The following is a 21,302-nucleotide window of genomic DNA, read 5'->3' on the forward strand; positions in this document are numbered from 1 at the left end:
ACATACCTCTTCAAAGACCCTCTATATGTAATTCACATGCTGCCACATATATTACTACCATACAAAACACCCATGTCAAACCTCCCTATTTTGTGTCTATCGGCCATCCAGTACAAGGGTTCAATGCGGATACATCGGACACATTCATATCCAACGTTTCTACCAAACATTCGAAATTTGAACCTTTGACCTTATAGAACTAAACCCATCTTCAAGTCCAACATTTGTTTTATAATTAAAATTTCTATTCCTTCGCGACACACTATATTATTTCATGAATGAAAACGGAATTCCAAATTTCTACTTCGGACTTTTAGTTATGATAACAAATTCTACTTACACAAAGACTTGTAATCACTTGCGTGAACTATTGTGCAAATGATCACATACATTAGAGGTCAATTCGTGCATAAGCTATAAATAACACTAGGCATCTCAATTTTGAAAAAAAAAAAGTATTGTGTATATGCATTATGGGACTGCATTTTTTAGGTGTAGGGTTATAAGGCTCATTTAAGAAATGGTATCATCAATTTCCCATTCAACATGGACCATTTGTAATCTGTAAATCTCACCTCAGATATATATAAGGTAGATGACTCCCCTAATTACTTTTGAGATGAAATAAAAATTTGATTTCAAATCTCTAATTGCCACCTTGCTTAGCAACTAATAAGAAAATATATCAAATCTGACCTTCACCAACTAGAATAACAAAGACCTTTCCACACACCTGCATCTATATGGTTGCAAAGATATGGAATTCTACACTCCCATCAAAGGAAATTGCACAATGTCCTTACACTAACTCTAAGCAAAGTCACCTTCACAAAATGGAATGTACTCTGCACTGTACTCAATAGTTTCTTTAATCTATCTAATAAGCTGACCAGGTTTTCTTAAGAGGCAATGCAGTTTGTTTTCAGTGCAACCTACCCAGTCTTTTCTGCTTTATGTCTCAATTATTGTCAACGTCATATTGCAGAGGAGGTGATTGATCTAATAACCAGCACTCCCCCTCATAAGAGAAAATTTCAAATTCAAGTGCAGTTTCAAGACGCCATATCTTTTATATGCATGCAAAGCACTCGCGTAACAAATTGACAATAATCACTGTTACAAACTCCTAGTTATAGAGGAGACAGGCGGTGATAATAAAGTTTGCAAGTCTTCATCCCATTCACATTTATCTAACTCATCAATCATCAAATCTCACATGTCATCAAAGTTTGCGAGAGTCTTCATACTCGAACAGTTTTTGACAAAATTTAAATGGTGCCAAGATGTGTATATATATAATGCACAGTGCACCCATACATTAATCACAGGAAGGACTAATCTGTTTGGGTTTTTTATAAATTTCCAACCAAAGGAAACATTCCAGTAAAGACATTTATGATCGTGATGCTTAGACACTAGCGGAAGACGGGAGGTCAACATCAACATGTCAACCAGGTCAATCGTAACTCTAAATCAAGCAGTCTACAAAGTAAATAGAAATAACATGATAAGAGACCTAGATCAGTAATTTGGAAGGAAGAGTATTGAATTGGTCACTATATAATTCCCACGTTAGTTTTTCAAAATTTAAGCAAAATATTTATGCATCACCTTTTGCTTGCTTGCACAATATCCATCAACGTTAAATGCTGAAAATTCCACTGGTACAACATAACCCAGCATATCCTCATGGTGTTTCCTACCCTAAACCTCATGAACTCCCAATAGAAGTCGTATTTTCGATCGCTTGCTCAGAAGTGGACAATCGATCACTTCTACAGTTCCCCACTTCTTGAACGATGAGAAGTTTTCCTCTCATTGTACCAAGAAGTTAATTTTACGAATCCTCTGGCATGACAACTGGGGATCATGGTGAGGACATCCTAATGAAGAGCTACAGTGCTGAAAGGATTCTTCCGTGGTGATCGCTTGCTGTTACTAAACTTCGATGGTTTACTACCAGTCTGAAAAATCAGAAAAAATGTGTCATATAGTTGTTTTTTTGAAAAATTATATCAACGTTAGCTCATATCCTATGTATGGAAGCTATCTATAATGCTAATAAGCATTTACAAAGCAAGAGGCTAAAGACACCAAGAGCTGAAGCCAATCAAACAAAATATTGGCAGTTTAAAGGAACACATTGGCCTTGGGGCTTAAAGGTATTTGGTGTGCACATACAAAACATAATAGGTAATAAATTTGAAATAAGGTTCTGATGTAGTTCACACTACATCTGGGATGAGTTTTTACGATGCCTTCGGGTTTTCCAATGTACCAGTAAGTAATGTCTACTTACAATTCTTTCTAATGCTAACCTTTTGAAACAATTTGATGGACCAATTTTGATAAAAAATAACTTCACAAGGTGCCAAAAAATTAGTGGGCTTACCAGTTTCCCTTTTCTCTTATTCCGGCCACGAAACCTGTTCTTAGGTTCCTTCAACTTGTAGATGCGCACCATCCAATGATGAGTCGTAAAAACCTAGAAATGATAAATGATTCAAAAATGATTATCACTTCAAAATTTAACCATCTTTCAAGTGCAAGTGCAATGATAGCAGGGGTAAACCTCTTCGAAGTGTGTCAATTTGAAGTTTTTCTTCCCAATCTCAGTCCTCCTCACTCGATCAAAACCTTTTCCATCCATCGATGATTCAGCAAACCTAAAACACGAGGATAGAGCTCATCCATCATCATATTTTTAGGCCTTTGAAAGAATAGCATGATATAAGAAAAATTTGTACCTATAATACGACAGTTTGTACATAAGGCAGTTGAGCATGGTTGGTGTGGCTTGTGCATCAATTCTGTATTGACCATCTCTCTGCAGAAGAGGATTTTTTTTTTAAGATTTGAAAGATGATAACAGATAAAAGAAGTTGAAAAGATTACCAGATAATCAGGTTCCTTTATATGGGGAAACACACCACCTCCAATGCGGACCATCCAAAGAAATTTATTAATGTCATCACTTGGATAGCCAACTAGTCCTGGATTATAAAACTGCCAGTTATTTACGTGATCTAATGAGATCAATGAATTTGACGTTCAGAAAACTTAATACACATCCACATACCTCCAAATACTACAAAAACATATTTCACATCCAGAGACTGAAATATTTCCCACGCTTGTTTTTCTGGAGAAGACATCGCTGTTCCAACTGTGGCAATATGTGTGTTATTCCAAGTGTTGTTATCCACAATAACGGTTCTGTTTGCCATAGCTGTAGTCTGATATCCATAATCCCACCATGATGCCACCTGTATCGCCAAAAAAATTATGTTCAGGTACAAAATATGAGTAATCTTCTAATCAATTCAGGTAGAGAAATCTGCAGAGAATCTTCTTTGAAAACTTTGAGCAAATTATTGGGTTAATCAAAACAGGAAAGGGAGAGCAAATGTGCAAAGAAGAAAAACAATTTCTGTCTCAACTCAATATGTAATGGGACCATGATGAAAACTAGGGAAAGGAAAGGAAAGCAACACATGCAGAAAACTGAAAAGAGAAGTTCTCTGAATGATAAAACGAACAAAAGAATACTTTTTCATCATATTATAGACAGAAGACGAACTAATTGTGTACTGAGAATGTCAGTAATTTTCAATTCATGATCCATGAGCTAAAAAGGATGCTTTTCGAATCTACCCTGTAACTTTTAACTTCATCTTTTAATCTAAAAGATATACATATTTAAATTAATTTGCATCTGATTTGAGGAGTAAACCTTGTCATCTTCCTCAGTATTATGGCGCAGCCATGCATATGCCTCTCTGAAATCATCGAACACATGCAGACCTTCTGCTGTATGAGAAGTCAATACAATGGATGGAGCTGAATAAGCCTCTGCGGCTGCCCATACACAATGAATCTATAAAAAAATAAAGGCAATTTACAAAAGATTCCTTTCACGAGCAGAAAAGGATATCTTAAAGAAGTTGGCAACCTCATTTACATTCAGATGATTAAGAGACAGTTTATTGAATTTAAGGTCTACTACATACATACCACATACATACTCCCAAGGATAATTAGCAATAGAATACCAAGGGCTGATGCATCATAAGGCAGCCCTAAAAGTCTCTTCTTTTTCTCAGTTTCCGTATTCTTCTCTGATACATCTTTCTCTTTCTTTTTGGTACGTTTCGATGCCCTTTCCCTCACCTTCTCCTTCCCTTTTTCAGTTATCACTTCATTTGATTTTTCCTTTGATCCATTTGCTGCATTGTGATCTATAGATTCAGTGGACTGGAGCTCTGCTACCTCGGTATGCGCAGATTCCTTTTTATACATAGTCCAATATCAATAAATTTGCTTTCTTCAATAGCATAGATTGATGGTATAATCTGAAAACCCACCAGAGATTTAGAAGCAATTGCATCAGAACCATGATACTTGATAGAACGAGTCAATGTGGTGAATGCTTCTGATAATGCAATCCCAGACAAGATGCAGGCAGCTGGAGCAAGCACTAGCATGAGTCGAACCTAAAAATAATGAAACAATATTGGATATTTAAGAAACAAAACTATTTTTTTTTTTAATTGAAAAGAAAGTAGAGAAAAAAAAAGAATCTTACCATAACACCTGAGAAATATGCTGCTGTAACAAGATACAGAACCACAAACGAGCTTGAATCGGACAATGGAAGAAAGCAAGCCTGTGTCATCCAGAATGCCAGCAATGAGTAGATGACATTCAGTGAAGCAAAAAAATGGATAAAATTGATCATACTTACAATGATTCCAGCTGGCACAAGGAAAGCTAGAACATTGATGTCCATGAAATATGATGGCCAGGTTGGTGGCTGATGTTCACTAACACTTGCTATTATAGGTATGTACTTGCTAGCATAGGTTCTACACATCCGTTAAGAAAAGCACGGAAGTAAGTACCCGCCTATTTATTTGTAACGCATGATAAGAGATTTACCACAAGGCACTTACGGATCAAGCAAACTCAAGCTTCTCCCACTCCAGCCTTTTGTTGGACTTGCAGAGACTAATGTGACTAGAATTACAGCAAGTGTCAATGCACCTGCACTGGAGAAGAACAACTTGCTCAAATAAAACCCATAGTAAATAAAAGCCCACAAAACATCTCGTACATCTAAATCTTTATTCCCGCTTCTACATATATTTTCTTAAATGAAATTCCTGTCATATCTTCTGTGTTATCATCAGACTTTACCAAGATGAAGGCAGACGCTTGAACACATTTAAGGAAAGAACTGTAGGAAATGGTTGGATCTTGACGAAATTTCCTTATAAGAGTTGGGGTTAAAAATGCCTAACCAAGATGTAGACAAGCCAGATGTAATCTATAAGTGAGAGGGGTTGACTGTTGCATACTACCATACCACCCCTGAAGTGTAATCTGTAAGATGGTGGTATTGCATGCAATGCTTAAAAGAATTTTAAATATCATGTCAGTACAGTGCTGAGTAAAGATGCTTACATGCCAACCACCACCACAAATGTAATTGCGACTCTGAACATCTTTGGCGTAAGGAGACGCTTCACAAAATAAGCTACAGCAACGACATGCAATATGACTAATACCTGTAAAATAAAAACAGAGCAAACGGTGTGAATACAAATCCAACAGAATTAGAAGATAATAAGAAACGATGGTCCAAACTATGCAAAACATGAAACGAAAGGTCACATAATCCTCAAGACTGCAAACCATGGCATCACAGACACTTTTGCTCTAAAGCATTAAATTCTGTACACGTCAGCTGATGTATATACATTCTTTTGAAAATCTATATGCCAGATGCATTTGGCACCAGCTAAATGGATAACTATAGATTGGTTGGCTAACATTGATCAGTTAAGTTACTAGCCTTCTCAAATTATGTTTTCCTTTGTCTTCTTTTACTCTGAACACGTTTATATCAGATCCTAGCATATGATCAAATGCACAGGAAAGATTGCTGACATCAGTGTGTTAATTAGCTGAGGTGGTGAAACTTGACAGAAGAGAATCCTAAAACTAGAGAAGGCTGGAGGAGGTGGGGAATCGAAGGGAACTGCAGGCTGCAAAGAAAGATAAGAGGCCAGAGTGGGCCAGGGGGTGCACCATACTTAGGTTTGTGTTTTTTCATACTATGACCAAGAATGAACCATATGGTATGGGAACATCCTACCAACTTTAAACCTCAAAGGCACAAGACCTATATTCTGAAAAGCAATAACCAAACATTTAGTCCACTCTAAGTTGGGGTAGAAAATATCATCTCATGCTGGGTCAATAAGACATGAGTCTGCTCCCTTGGGTATCATATAATTATTTTTCACCTTTTCCATTCAACAATTAGTTCACAACAGTTTTGCTAAAGCTCGCCTAAGCTAATTGCAGAAATTGAGAAAAAGAAACAAAGTGTTTGAGTTCCTTAGTTGATGGATTATAGAAGATCATCTTAGCGAATTGAGATTTTTCTAGATAGTTGGAAACAATTTCGAATTTATTCTACAAGAAAATTTTCAGATTTTCAAAAGTAAAAAATATGGCTCATGTTTCATGCTTGGCCCCAATATAGTTGTGTATGTAAAAAAATGGTCTGCTCCTGAAGTTTCTTCTAACCTTAGCTATTATAATACTTAGGGACCTTTTGATGCCTTTATTTTATATCAATATTTCACTTTCAACTTGCATTGATATGAGTTTTTGTGCCCCTATTATTCAAGAACCACATAATCTGGTGATATAAAACTCTAATCTTTCCAAATTCATAATAAAGCTTATTCAGTACCATCTTTAGCAGTCTCTACATCTTTCCTTATTTCACTTTCATTTTAAGTAAGTACTTCACAGAAATCAAATCCTTATAGATTTAACACAAAAAAATAATGATCTTGATAGTCAAAGACCCAACCAGAAAGGAAGCAAAGTGCTCAGACGTCATCACGGCATTGAAGCCTACGACAGGAACAAGTGCTGCCAGAAGAGTCCCCAGAATAACCTACGAAACCAAATATCCCTGAATTCAGGTGAAACTCTGTGCAATCAAAATAATATGTTCAAACACTCAAAGAAAGCAGCATGCATTACCAAGGGGGCATAGGCAATGTACAAGTTTGCTGAGTATCTTCCAGTGACAATGCATAATAGAGCATGCATTGGAATAAGATTGATTATGAATGTATAGCCTCCCCAAGAGCAGACCTAGCAATAGAAGGAGCTGAATTATTTTAGAAGAACTCAACAGAAAGCATTGTTATAAAAATAAAGAATTAGCAGATAAAGTAATATCTGGTTTCTTACCATATAGAAGTAAGCAAGAGCATTTAAAGTGGCATAGAAAAGGGAACCTGTATTGAGTGTCTGTTTAAAACGAAACGAAATGGTGAGTTTCGCCTTTAAATAGATGGATCAAATATCAAATGCAGAGAGAAACTTCATAGCCACCTTGATATAAAGGTAAAATGTAATAATTAAAGCAAAGATTGCCACTGCTTCATTATCATAAGAACCTGCTACTGACCGTGACATGTATGAAGGAACCTGAAAGAATCAAATTATAAGAAAACCATATGAATTATACTTGGATTTGAACCTGGCCACTTAAGATGCTTTATTTACAAAAACAGGGTGCTTAGTGTTAAGCACAGGAAAACCCACCATGGCAATCAATGCTGCCGCAGCAAGTCCTGCCCCAGTACCTTTGACTTCCTGTGAAATAGATGCAAGTTGATGCTTCAGACTTCAATTCAGTATATCAAGTTACAGTTTGTGGCTACAAAATTCATTAGCAATTAAAGATCATGAATCTCATGAAAAATTCCAGTTTTGATGAGGAGACAAGAAGTAATTCCAATTAATAATATGATGTATTACTTTCTTGAATTCAAGACCGCATCAGTTAAGACACTAACTCACACAGTTCAAGCAACAATAAACTGCAAAACCTCCAGCCTATATATATATATAACTGTAAATCGCAAATTTTGTAGAATATGCATTGCAAAATTGCTCAAACATATCCATGTTTACAATCATTTGTAATACTATTATGCCTCTTAAGCTCATTTCTTATCCTCAAATTTGATACTGTTCAATTCTGAGTTATAACTTTCTTGTGAACTTTATAACATGAAAAGAGACTTTGCCTGGATCTTTGCTCTAAATGTGTTTGCTCAAACAATGATGCTTGCATAAAAAAAATCCTCCCAAAGAAAGAACTTGCTGATTATAAAATAAAAGAATGAGTACCGGAAAATCAAATCTTCTTCACTCTAATTTCACAGTAGTTTTGCAATAAGATCAGATTTGACAGATATCGGAGTACCTTAAACATAGATAGAAACTAAATCCCCTATCATAAAACTTAAACCACAAAATTTACATATTCAGACCTGAGCTTGAACGAAATGTAAACAGCAGTATTCAGTTGTTGAAAACAAAAAGAAACAAAAATATTTGCTAATAACAGACTTGAGCAAAACTAAAATGCAACTATTATCTGTATTTTATGACTCATAAATAGCAGTATAAAAATGTACTCATTTTGCAATACTCTTGCAAAATCTCACTATCTCAGAACAAGAAAAAACTGGTAAAAATATTGTGAGCCATTTTTTAAAGAAAATACGACCACTTGCCGAAATGGCAATCCATTTCATAAAATCATAAAACAAAATAATTCAATAAGCAGCATCTACCCTTGTGAGAAGGAAAGTTGCCCATGATGCATTAGCAGAGAAAACTGGAGCTGTAAAGACACATACAGTCTCCACTGACAAAGGGATATTCAAGGAATTCACAAACCTGCAATAGTAGGCAAAACACATGAACCACATGGTTTTCTGTCATTAATAAAAATCCAATAAGAAGCTTACCACCACATGAATCCTGCAGTTAGTGTCAGGCCCGGATAAACCGTTCCCCCAATGACCCGACCAAGAGGATACCTGCCAATACTCATTTTCAGTTGTTTCCTAAACAAATTAACAGGGGCAAAAGCAACTTATGATAGTCTTAATTAATTACCAGGTGCGATCATCAAACCAATTCCAAAAGTCGTAGATCCCTTGTTTGGAGAGATACTGTAAAGAGAAGATGTCATAGAGCACCTATCAGTATTTTTTATTTTTTTCACAAGTTGTGTGAATTACTTTCCATATAGCAGCCAATATTTCCGGATTTTACAAAGCATCAACGTGTCCCAAGAATATATACTACCGCACTTCACAATGTTACAAAAACCATTATAATTAATCAATCTGCATTGCCTCACTCTTCAATAGACATACATCCTTATCTACCCCACAGACGAACTCCTTTTGAATTGTGGGCACATTGAGATCAAACAAACACCAGATCCACCAGTGGGCATTTATTGGGTGGAAGCCAATAAACAGGGGAAATGGAGTGAATGCAAGCGAGAAAATAAAGAAAAGTTAAAATGTAGCACTCGAGAAAGGAGAAAGCAACCATTTGTGAACAGCAGCTGCGGAGCATGGCAGGTAGAACATTATATAGGAAGCCAAACTGAGGACGCAGAGCTGACAACTCCATGGAGGATTATGATGTATGGAACACTCCACTTTACAATCAGGTATCCATTCCAATCAAGGATCTACTTTATTCCCTCAGTAACCATTCGGTTAAGTGTGTGCCCACTTAAGTGCGTCATTCTATTAAGTGCACTTTTTTTATAGAGGTCAAAATCCAGATCAAAAATTTACATTGTTCATGATGAAATTGCATCAAACCAAATAAAAACTATGTTCCAAACATTCACAAAACAATAAAGAAAAGGAGTTTCTGGAAAAATAAAATTAAAAGAATTTGCACAACGGTGGGGGGGGGGGAGGTCTGCTGAAAAAGCATAGAGAAATGCAGGGGAAAAAAGAACGCAAATTCGGAATCGGTCTCTCCAGTCGCAGCGTATGTGTGTATGTCTGTGTGCGTGTTATGTGTTGTATGTGTGTGTGTGTGTGTGTCTATGAGTCAGTGATTTTGATTCTCAATTAAAGAAAAAACTTTCCTACTTAATCCTATTATCATTTCCTTTTCTAGATTCATACATTCTGCCTTCTTCAATTCATTCATTCTTAATTTTCTCTTTCTTTCTTTCTCTACCTCCCTCCCTCTCTTTCTGTGCATCTCGTTTATTCTCTTTCTGTTGCAGCCTACGCTTTCTCTGTCGCTCGTTCTCTTTTCCTGTCTCTTCCATCTGTACTACAATTCCTCAAACCTGCCACCACTAGGAAGAGAACGCAAGGAAAAATCTCATTGCACCCAAGGAAGTTCATTAGGTAGGCCTAGCAGAAAAGCAAAAACTGAAGGTAATATGGAATCAGGAAAGAAACGATATTCAAGACGAGTATGCTGAAACCAGAAACATTTCAGGTCAATTATATCGCATAAATTGATCACATTTCTTAACAAGAAACATATGATTAGAGCACAAAAGGAAAAGAATTCAGGAAACCCTAAAAAATTTCAGAAAACCCTAAAGTTTAGTTTTGGTCTTAGTTTTGGTTATCAGTCTAGTTTTGGTGGTCTTAAAGTAGTTTTCCCCTCTGTATCATCTGCTATCTACACCTATTACTTGTGGGGAAGCATGTTACCCTAGTCCTTCTGGTTGATTGTCATTCTCCTCTGGTCAGTCTAATTTTGGTGGTCTTAAAGTAGTTTTTCGATAATAAATTTGGATATTGATGCATAAGAAGAAACAGGATAACAAGAAAAATGAAGCTTTGGCAGTCATCTGAAAGAAGAAACGAAAGATAAGAGATCATCTACTCTAGATGTCTCCTCTCTTTCCACATATTGGATACTCGGCTCACTGTGATCATATCTTCCTTGATATCTTTCAATCTTGGAAAATTGACAGTTGCACTATTGTCATTAAGTCATTTAAGGATGGTTGCTTTGATCATCTCATTGAGAACATAATCATTTAACTGGAGGACTCAGTAACATTCTCATCCACAATATTGGACAGGTTTCTTCTACCTTCCAAATCAAGGACAATTTAATCAGCATTCCCGTCTGAAGTTTGATCTTCTTTTAATTCATGATTTTCTTGTTCAATTTGCTGAGGTGGTTTCTATCAGGGGCTCCTCGCTATTCAAGAGTTTGATTCCATCCAGACACTGCCAATACTATACTCTCCATGATCTTTCTCTGAGACTATGTCAGAGGTACTCCCCTCCATTACTCCTATTTGAAGTGCACTCTCTCTAGGCAGATATACGACATTCCGTCCCCTTTCAAAACTTTGGGTTGATGATATTGCTAGCTCTATGTTGCAGTATTCTTTCCTTCTGTGGCATTATTGGGTTGAGATTACTCAATGTTGTCACACCTATAATTGAGCTGAAGAATTGTTGTAACCACCATGAATCAGTAAAAGGATTTCTGTTGCACACTCCTTGTCTATTGCATTGAGAGATCTGAAAACCATCAGATCAGATCTTGACAGATCAACAACACACCCCCACTCCAAGGACCGAAATTCAAAAACAAGTTCTCTTTGTACAATCTACAGGAATCACGAGTAGAAGAAAATAACAATAATAATACAACATTAGGAAATCCAATTATATATAGGACACAGATCCCCCTATATAATAAGTATTTTTATGTTAACTCATCTCTCTCCTGCTCCCATGCTCGCTTTCCCGCAACTAACAATTTGCACCTCCGGTCAAGAGATGTTCTAACAAGTTAAAAACAACATGACGAAGAGAGGGGTAGAAAGAGGACGGAAGGAAGAGAGCAATTCTAACCTGAGTGACTCTGAAATTGAAGTAAGGATCGAACTCATGGATAACACTCTCATATTTAATGACCTGCACAAAAAAAAGGAACGAAATTGAGCTAAGTCTGAAGAAGAAAATTTGACAGACAGATACACATATATATAGATTTGCAAAAGGAAGAAAATTGAGCTCATTCCAAAGAAGAAAGACAGAAATACAGAGATAAATATCGACATACACGCAAACATAGAAATCAAAGAATTTGCGAAAGAAAGGACATTTTTTTCCTAATATGTAAAAGAGAGAAAGCAAAGATCTGGGATCGGATTGAATGTTGAGGCGAAGAGCCAATTACCGAGAAGAGACGAATAGAGAAGGCAAGGAGACCGATGAGGAGGAGGATGATGGAGGCGAGTATCGATCCGAAGGCTCCCGCGAGGCGAGAAGCCATCGATCTCTCTGATCCTGTGTCTCTGTGACTGTCCCTGAGCCAAGCTGTCTGTGCCTCTGTTTCTCTGTCTATGTACTTTCTCTGTCTCAGAGCTGCAGAAGAGGAGAACAGGGGAAGAAGAAGGAAGAAGAAGAAGAAAAAGAAGAAGAAGGAGAAGGAGAAGAAAAGAAGAGTAGATTTTCTAGGCCTGTATTATTATTTATTTACATAAATGGCCTGCCTTTTTTTCTTCCTTTTTTTCTTCATCTCCTTAAAACCACACTCCACTCTCTCTCTCTCTCTCCAGAACCCTCTTTCCTTTATTCTTCTTTCAATCATATCATTATTAACAATCGGTTCGGTTCGGTTTGAGGGGATCAAAACCGAACCGTTTAAATTAAAAAAACCTGAACCGAACCACGAAACCGTTAAACATTTTTCAAACTGTTAAACCGTAAAAACCGCGGTTTCGTGGTTCGGTTTCGGTTTTCAACATAGGTCAAAATTTTCTTCTTTCAATCATATCATTATTAACAATCGGCAACGGTTCGGAACCGAACCGTTAAAAAAAAAATTAAACCTGAACCGAACCACGAAACCGTTAAACATTTTTCAAACCGTAAAAAACCGCGGTCTCGTGGTTCGGTTTCGGTTTTCAACATAGGTTAAATTTTTTATTTTTTAAAATTTATAATATATCTAAAATGTGAGAATAAGGTTTTTATTTTTTATTTTTTAAAATTTATAATATTTCTAAAATGTGAGAATAAGGTCTAGAAATATTATATTAAGATTTTTAGACCTTTTAAATTTTTTAAGATGTTCCTAAAATGTGAGAATAAGGTCTAAAAATGAAAAGATTGTTTAAACCATTAAGCCATTAAATTGCAGTTTCGCGGTTCAGTTCGGTTCAAACCGAAGTGTTGCCGATTGTTAATCATTATTCCTTTTAACACAACTCAATTGACCATAATAGAACAAAAATTTGCCTGCTTGCACGTTTCGTATCATAGAAAGCCAAGCATTTCATATTCTGTGCGCTTAGAAATAGAAAGCAAGCATTTCCTATTCAATGCGCTCCGAAAGCAAGAGTTTTGTATTCAATGCGCTTAGAAAGCAAGAGTTCCATATTTTGTGTGCTTTGATCCCTTGGGATAATCTCAATAGCGCACAACCTTTGCCATTTTTTCAATGGACGTCACGTCAATCTTAACACTTTTATGTGAACGAGCTTTACAACCTCAACTATCCGATATTATTCGCCACATGACTTATCTCTAGAGCATTAATTATTCTTTTCAATGAATGTACCATGGGCGGCCTTGACACTAGGTCATGCTTAAACCTTAATGAACATGTACCTCCAAAAGACATGTATATTCATCTAGATTTTAAAACCATAAGTTAGGCTTAGCTAAACTAGGCGAGCTTAACGTAGAGGAAGTATGAAGGCCAAATCTAAAACCCTAGTTTGATATACTTTCATTGACAATGGGTGAGCTATGAGTAGGGTACGAAGAACTAGTGATAATAGTTCCATAAGGGAATGACGCTTTATAAGAGTTCATCGAATGTTCTAACCAAATATATGTCTTAATCGACAACAGTTCGGTTCGGTTTAGGTTCAAAAAATTTTAAACAGTTCAGTTTCGGTTCGGTTCGGTTCGGTTTTAAAGGTTTAAAATTGCAATTTAAACGGTTTAATGGTTTCTAATTTAATATATATATATATATATATATATATATATATATTAATATTAAACAACCTTTTCATTTTTAAGCCTAATTCTCACATTTAGGAAAAATCTTTAAAATTTTGAAAATAAAAATTTGAAATAATGAAAAATTTTAAATTTTAAAATTTGACCTAAGTTGAAAACCAAAACCGAACCACGAAAACCACGGTTTTAGCGGTTTAATTGTTTAACTATTTGGTTTTTTACCTAATGGTTTGGTTTAACAATTTCGTGGTTCGGTTCAGGTTTCAAAATCTTTAAACAGTTCAGTTTGGACACTCTTGAACCAAACCGAAACGTTGCCAATTGTTACATAGAACATGGTTTTTGTCAATCTAGAACCATGTGAACCTTCATTGGATCATAATCTCGCAATCATTATAGACTTTAAACGCTCACTTAACCATTCATGTACTTGTATCAGCAAGCTGGGAATCTAGAATTCCATTGGCATGACTACTTCAAGGCTGAATGCTAGCTCAAACGGTGTCGACCGAATGTTCATTTTATAGGTTGTTTGGTATGCTGACAAAGTGCTTTGTAGTTTCGTGTCCCAATCCGTTTGGTTCTCATTTACAATTTTCCGCAGTATGTTTTGTAGCTTCTTATTTGTTGACTCTGCCAATCCATTGGCATGGGGGTAATATGGCGTGCTTCTCTTGTGGACTACTGCGTAAAATGTCGTCAAATTCTCCACCACTTGTCCGATGAAGTGTCCACCTTGGTCGCTTACTAGCTCAATTAGACACCCGAACCAACACCAGATATACTCATATAGAAACTTTGTCGTGGATGCCGTAGTGTTGCCCCATAACACCTTTTCCTCTACCCACTTTGTGCAATAATCCATTGCTACTAGAATGTATCTGTTTCTGGTTTGCATTGTTGTCGGCTTAAATGGGCCGACAAAGTCCAATTCCCACTTTTGAAACGGTTCTAACGGGAGTATTGGTTGGTGTGGCATGCATGCTTGTTCCGTGAGTTGCCCCATTTGCTAGCATAAATCACACTCCTTAAAGTACCGTACAAAGTCCTTTAGGGTGGTCGGCCACCATAAGCCTCTTCGCCATATTTTCCGCGCCGTCACGTCTTCGATGTAATGCACTCTGGCAACTCCATAGTGCGCTTCGTGGAGGACCGCCTCCTTTTCATCACTCTGTTGACCTAAAAAGTGTTCCGGAGTAATGTGAACGGGGATGAGTCAGCAAGTAGGAGTAGAATAATATAATAATTATTAGTATATTATAGGAACAGACAGATTCGAATAGTTGTACCAATCCGGATATGCACCAATTGATAGCCGGTAGCCAATAAGGCACTGTTTTGTAAGCTCTACCAGATGCCTATAAAAGGGTCTGGAATCGATGTAAAAGATTAACGAAAGTAATAAGAGATTACTGTTCCTAACTCTATTGTTCCTTGTGTACTTAACTATTAATCTTACGCGTGTTATAAACAATTGGTTGTGTATTAAGTAATTGGGAGGGCATCTGGTACACAGTTGGATCGGAATCGGATAACATTCATATCCTAACCACCCCTTTGAAGAAGTGTTCCGGAACGGACAACCTATGTTTCTGGCTAAGTCCAGCCCAAGATAAACACAGTTTTGGCGACCAAAACGGCGAATCCCCTTTGGAGTCAAGAGTCCACGAATGATACGCAGTGGTACTATGTGCAAGAAGAAGTCGACGAATGATACATGGTGGTGATGTTTGGGAGGAAGTCGCAAAATGATATGTGGTAGAAGTATGTGTGAGAAATGTGTGAGAATGGCAAAGACATGTGCAAAGGTGTGGTTAGCGACAACGTGTGTGTGCAGGAAAGCATGGTGTGAGAGACAACCGGAAAGACAGACGGAGACGAACAATGACAGACATAGAAACATAGAAACACTGAACGACATCCAGAATGGACCGAACTGACATTGATGGAAATGACACGGTTGGATTGGAAACACATGGACGGACAAAAGAATGGACAGAGTCGGGCCGGAGAAAGCATAATGATCGGAAAGACATAGCAAGACTACACAAATGGCCAGACAGTCGGAAGACGATAAGATAGCGACGAAGAGACCGAAAGACACGGCCAAAAAGTTGCGGCATAGAAGCGGCACCGGCCGGCGTGACGACCAAGCAAAGACCAGAACGACAACCGAAAGAAGACGAAAATGCCAGACAAAGGGACAAAGATGACCAGGATAGTTATAGTCGAACACACATACACAAAACGGTTTTTTAAAGACCCGAAGAAGGATCATACCAATGTGAAAGTGCTGATAGAACGGGAATGCTCATATCGAGGCAGATATGCTAACCGAAGGAGATTTTCGAGTTAGCATTCTGATCGAGGGAGTTGATCAATGAAAGGACCAATGAAGTTTTCGGTCGATTAGAGATGATCAAGGAATTTGGGATCGATGTGCAAGGCATTGCCCACGGGTGTGCCATAATGTGTTACCGTACGAGATGTACAGAAAGTTGAGTGAGGGTGAAAAGACTTAATGTTGTTGTGTGTATGTGTAACGTATACGATTATAAATGTGAATGTATACGTAGGTGTGAGTGAGTGATTAGTGTGAATGGCCAAGGGGGATTGCACCTCTATGTATCTACCCTTTTGTAACTATTTAACCCCCTTACGGGGAATGAATGACGAACGAACAAGTTCTCTCTTAATCTCTCTCTCTCTCTTTGACATCTTTTCTCTTCTCTCCTCTCTCACATTGACCCCCCTTGGGAGGGACATGGATCCATTCTAGGCACTACCCCCACCCCGCAATGCTTCTCAATGCTCATCCCATAATCTCCCATCACCATATATGTTCATCATCAATCCATCCTCGCTAACCATTTCCATCTTCGTTGCTATCATAACCCTAAATCTAACCCTATAACATGCTCAGGACTGCTTGTCGCCACAGTCTGTTGGCTCCCTTGTGATACAAGGTGTCTTGTAAAAGGCAAAAATGCTTGCTCTACACCGCTAGACGTTTTCGTTCATCCTAGTTCAACTTCTCCGGTGGTAGTCTGTACTTAAGAACTATTTCATATACTTCATCCATTTATCTTCAACGATTACCGATTCATCTGCTGCCTCCTCCGTGGTGATCGTGAACAACTGTGCGTACGGAAACTCGTCCCGGACGCCATCACTAGACTCGCCGGATTCTAACCATCTCTAGTAATCGGTCACGACATGTTGCACTCCGGGTCGATGGTAGATGTTGAACTCAAACTCCTGCAGTAGTAGGGTCCATTTGGCTAGCTTCTCGGTAAGTGATGCTTTCGACACGAGATATATCAATGTTGAGTGATCGACATGGAATGAAAACTTCCAGCCCAATAAGTAGTGCCAATACTTCTTCACAGTATATACCATTCCTAACGCTTCTCGTTCCGTTGTAGAGTAATTTGGTTCAGCCCTCAAGAGCTTTCGGCTTGCATAGTATACCGGCCGATACCACTTCGGCTCCGTAAGTCGCATTAACACACTTCCGATGGCCACATTTGAGGCATCCACAAACACATGAAATTTTTTTGACCAGTCAAGTGGTTGTACCATTGGGGCTTGTGACAACATTACTTTGAGCGCTTGATAAGCTTTCTCCTCCTATTTTGTCCACTGAAACAGTAGTCAGTGTACCGTTGCATGCAAAATCTGCTAAGTATCAGAGCATTTGACTGTGCCACCGGATTTGACCGAGAAATCTACTCAGGGATTTTGCGGTTGTCGGTGCCGGTCCTTGTAAAATTGCTTTGACTTTGTCCGGATCGACCACAATCCCGTCTTTACTAATGGTATGCCCCAATAATGCTTTGTTGGGGACCCCGAATATGCATTTTGTTGGATTTAAGTTCAATAAGGCAGTCCTGCATTTTTCTAGACACGGCCGGAGATGAGCTAAATGTTTTGTTTTTCAACCATATACGACAAAGTCATTCAGGAACGGACTAGGAACACCTGCATGAACGCCAGAATATATTGTCCAAATATTTCCATTATAATTCTTTGGAGTGTTGTTGGTGTGGTCTTGAGTTTGAACATCATTACCACAGTGAGAAAAACTCCCCATTTCGTGACAAATGTCATTTTTTCTTGGTCACCCGAATGCATCTGGATCTAGTTATAACCACTGAACCTGTACAGGAAGCTATACAACTTGTGCCTGGCAATTGCATCAAGTACTCTATGCGTGAAGGCGAGCGGGAATGCATTGGTGATAGTGGTTGCATTCAATTTCTTGCCATCGATGCATACCCAGGAATTTCCGTTCTTTTTGGGTACTACGATAATCGGGCTTAGCCACGTAGCTTGCTTCACTGACCGAATGAAGCCCACTCGTAATAATTCATCAATTTCTTCCTTCACCTTCAACACATAATTCAGATTCATCCAGTAGCATCTATGGGCTATCGGTTTTGTGTCCTTGCTCAAGTGTTGATATAGCTTTAGGTCCAGTCCCCGCATATCCTCATATGACCATGCGAATACGTGCTTGAAATCCTTCAGTAATTCCACCATTTCTGTCTTCTCTTTTGGTGGTATCTCCTTGGCCACGTTTATTGGTCGTGGTTCCTTGCTTGTGCCAAGGTCCACTTCCTCCAGTGTGGAGGCTTTTACTCGATGTGACACGCCCATCTCCCTCTCTAAAGCCTCTTGTGCTTGCCGGAGTTCCCGGATCGTCTCCCGATCCGGTTTTTCTGTATCTCCTTCCCAATTCGTAACGTACGGTGTGATCGTTTCTGCTATGTCCACCTCGAATAGTGACACTATTTTAGGAATTTCCTCCAAATACTGGTCCACTTCCTCCTCAGCCAGCCTATCCAACATGTTGATTCCTTCGGCATACAACGACGTTAACTGTTTGCTTGTTCTGGCCCGTTCTTATGTTGGTACCCGGACCTTGGTTTTACTGTGTTAGAAACTAGTCATACTCTTTTGCCAGTTTTGGTTAATGTGGGCCATCTTCAACCAGGGCCTGCCCAACAGTAAAGGGTATGCTCCAAGTGTATTTAATTGCAACACGACCGCAGAGATCCGGAATACGTGTCCTCTAATTGTGATTTCCAAGTTTGGAATTAGTCTGGTTGGTTGGACCAAACTTGTTTCCACCATTCGCAACCAGAATGGGCATGACTCCCATTCCTGGATTCCCAGTGTGTCGCACATTCTTATGTTGATTGCACGTACACCGGATCCTCCATCTATGATCATGTTGGTTACTTCTTTACCCTTGATGATCACTGTTACGACCGAACTGTTGGTATCCACCACCGCTGGTGCTTCACTTGGGTTTGTGAAATATGTTGATGCCCCTACCAGGTTCGGTGGACCAGTGCCGATTTCAAGCTTTCGGTAAATCGGGAAACCAATTGTAATAGTCGACCCAATGGCAACATGATTTTCCATTGTTGGAGTGCCTGCCATGATGGGTCTATGTTGGTGATGCCAGTTGTTTCTTCTAACCTCTTGGCCTACTCCTTCATGTTGTCGATGTTCCGTTGATTGGCTTGTTGTATCCACTACACAACGTGTTTGTGGATCGCTTCTTGCATTTCCTATTCTACAACCTTTCCTTTTGATTGGGTCGTGACTTGCTAGACATCTGTGACCTCGATGATTACCATATTTACTGCCGGTTGTTTCTCTTTACTCTTGACTGGGCATTGACTGCTATAGTGCCCTTCTTGCCAACAATAATAACAATATATCTTCCGGCCCGACCCAATTCACCTTTTTCTTCGCTTGTCGGTTGAATACTGGGAGCCATCTGATTAGCCTCCTCCTGTCTTTGTTGCTCTGGCTGTGGAATAGCCTGATCCCTATCTGACCCTCGGCGGTACTCGCGGTCCATGTCCCGACGCTCATTCCTTCAATTGAAACTTCCCCATCGGTGGTTTGGATTGCGGCGGCGGTTATCGTATCCATGTCTGTCTAGGTATTGTTGTTCTGATCCTCGTCTTCGGTCATATTCCAGAGAATAATCTCTCTCGTAACGGTTCTGCAAGTACTTATCTCTCCGTTGGTCCTCATACCGGTATCTGCCCTCTAGTCTATAGTGGTCCTCTCTTCGGAACCGATCCTCATCCGGTCGCCGTTCATCCCGGGGCTCAATCTGTCTGACAGGCATTGCCTACCGATTCAATAAATTATACTCGCATCGGTTCGTGGTATGTGTCCTAGAGTGACACAATAAACATTGAGACCACATTGTGCATTCCAACTGCCTATTGGAACTAAACTTCCTCCTCTTTGGGAAATTCACATTGTAGGGCTCAAATTGCCAGGGTTTGGGACGCCGCCAGCACCAGGTACGACTCGACACCACGATAGTGGTATGGGACGCCGATCGAGGCTTGAGTCCGTCTCGATCCCTTCGCTCGGGGGTGGTCGGCTGGATCAACACCCTTCTTTCTCTCTCTCTCCTTTCTTATTTCTTATATATTTTATCCTTATCATATGCGTACGTTAGATCATAACTTGAACAGTTGGTATCAGAGCTCATATTTCTAATGTTTCTTTTGTTGGTTTTTGTTTTCTTCTTGATTGATGTTGATTGATTGACGTGTAGTCAACCTTCATCTAGATAACAATCAACAAAAGAATTTCAATAACTGTCATGATATGGCAAGACTCGAACCCATGACCTTATGCTACATGGATTGAGCTCTTGACCATTAGACCATACCTTGTAATATGTAGAATATTATTTTCATTTATGTTTTATTATAGAAAATTGATGTATATTCCAAATTTCTCTGGAACATTCTAGAAACTTCAAGAGTATTCCTCAGAACACTATATATAAAAGGCGGCACAAGGCATTATTTCGAACCAAATCGGTTCAACGCTAGTCTTAAGCCTCCTAGCTACTACTGTACATTCTCTTTACATAATATATATCTTTTCTTATCATCACTCTCTCCTCTCTCTCTCTCTCTCTCACTCTTTCCTTCTCTCGAGAGTTCTTCACCTCTCTTAGTACTAATACTTCTTTTAGTACTAATTCCTTCTCTGTCTTAGTACTGTTCATGACAGTTTGAACCAAATTTTGCTCGTTCTTCCTTCCTCTTCTTCCTTTCCTCCTCTTCCTTTTATCTTCTTATTAATCCTCTTATCCTCCCTAGTAAAATGGAAACTGTTAGCGCTCAGGAATACCAATTTGTTTTCTCGGAGCTCCAGTGCTTAAAAGAGAAATTTGTAGCACTAGAACAAGAAAATCATCGTTTGTTGGGGGATCTTCAACAAATAACGCTGGAAAAACAACAACAACATGGGGAGCTGACGTTACGTGTACAACAACTCGAAGCGACTATCATATCATTACAACAACAAGGATCAAGCACTCAAGGGATTCACAAAGAACCCAAGATCGGTCTTCCTGCAAAATTTGATGGGACCCGATCA

The 21,302-nt window shown here is 38.7% G+C and overlaps 1 protein-coding gene across 1 annotated transcript; it reads right to left on the bottom strand.

Annotated features, from left to right (window-relative positions):
* Positions 1 to 1,433: 1,433 nt before the first annotated feature.
* Positions 1,434 to 12,230, bottom strand: STT3A (staurosporin and temperature sensitive 3-like A). Its single transcript, XM_087320218.1, has 23 exons — positions 12,079 to 12,230; positions 11,751 to 11,813; positions 9,001 to 9,056; positions 8,850 to 8,921; positions 8,673 to 8,778; positions 7,633 to 7,683; positions 7,420 to 7,515; positions 7,276 to 7,335; positions 7,063 to 7,176; positions 6,887 to 6,973; positions 5,464 to 5,567; positions 4,953 to 5,048; positions 4,745 to 4,865; positions 4,586 to 4,666; positions 4,365 to 4,493; positions 4,015 to 4,287; positions 3,734 to 3,877; positions 3,080 to 3,266; positions 2,896 to 2,993; positions 2,748 to 2,827; positions 2,573 to 2,666; positions 2,393 to 2,485; positions 1,434 to 1,964 (listed from the first exon to the last, which is right to left on the bottom strand). The coding sequence occupies exons 1-23, from the start codon at positions 12,172 to 12,174 to the stop codon at positions 1,884 to 1,886; spliced, it is 2,382 nt and encodes a 793-aa protein (XP_087176344.1). The 5' UTR covers positions 12,175 to 12,230; the 3' UTR covers positions 1,434 to 1,883.
* Positions 12,231 to 21,302: the final 9,072 nt, after the last annotated feature.

The sequence above is a fragment of the Azolla caroliniana genome, unplaced genomic scaffold (genome assembly GCF_043228905.1).
Source record: "Azolla caroliniana isolate FFs.n. ecotype wild unplaced genomic scaffold, voAzoCaro1.0.p SCAF_5, whole genome shotgun sequence".
In the NCBI taxonomy this organism is placed as follows: Eukaryota; Viridiplantae; Streptophyta; class Polypodiopsida; order Salviniales; family Salviniaceae; genus Azolla; species Azolla caroliniana.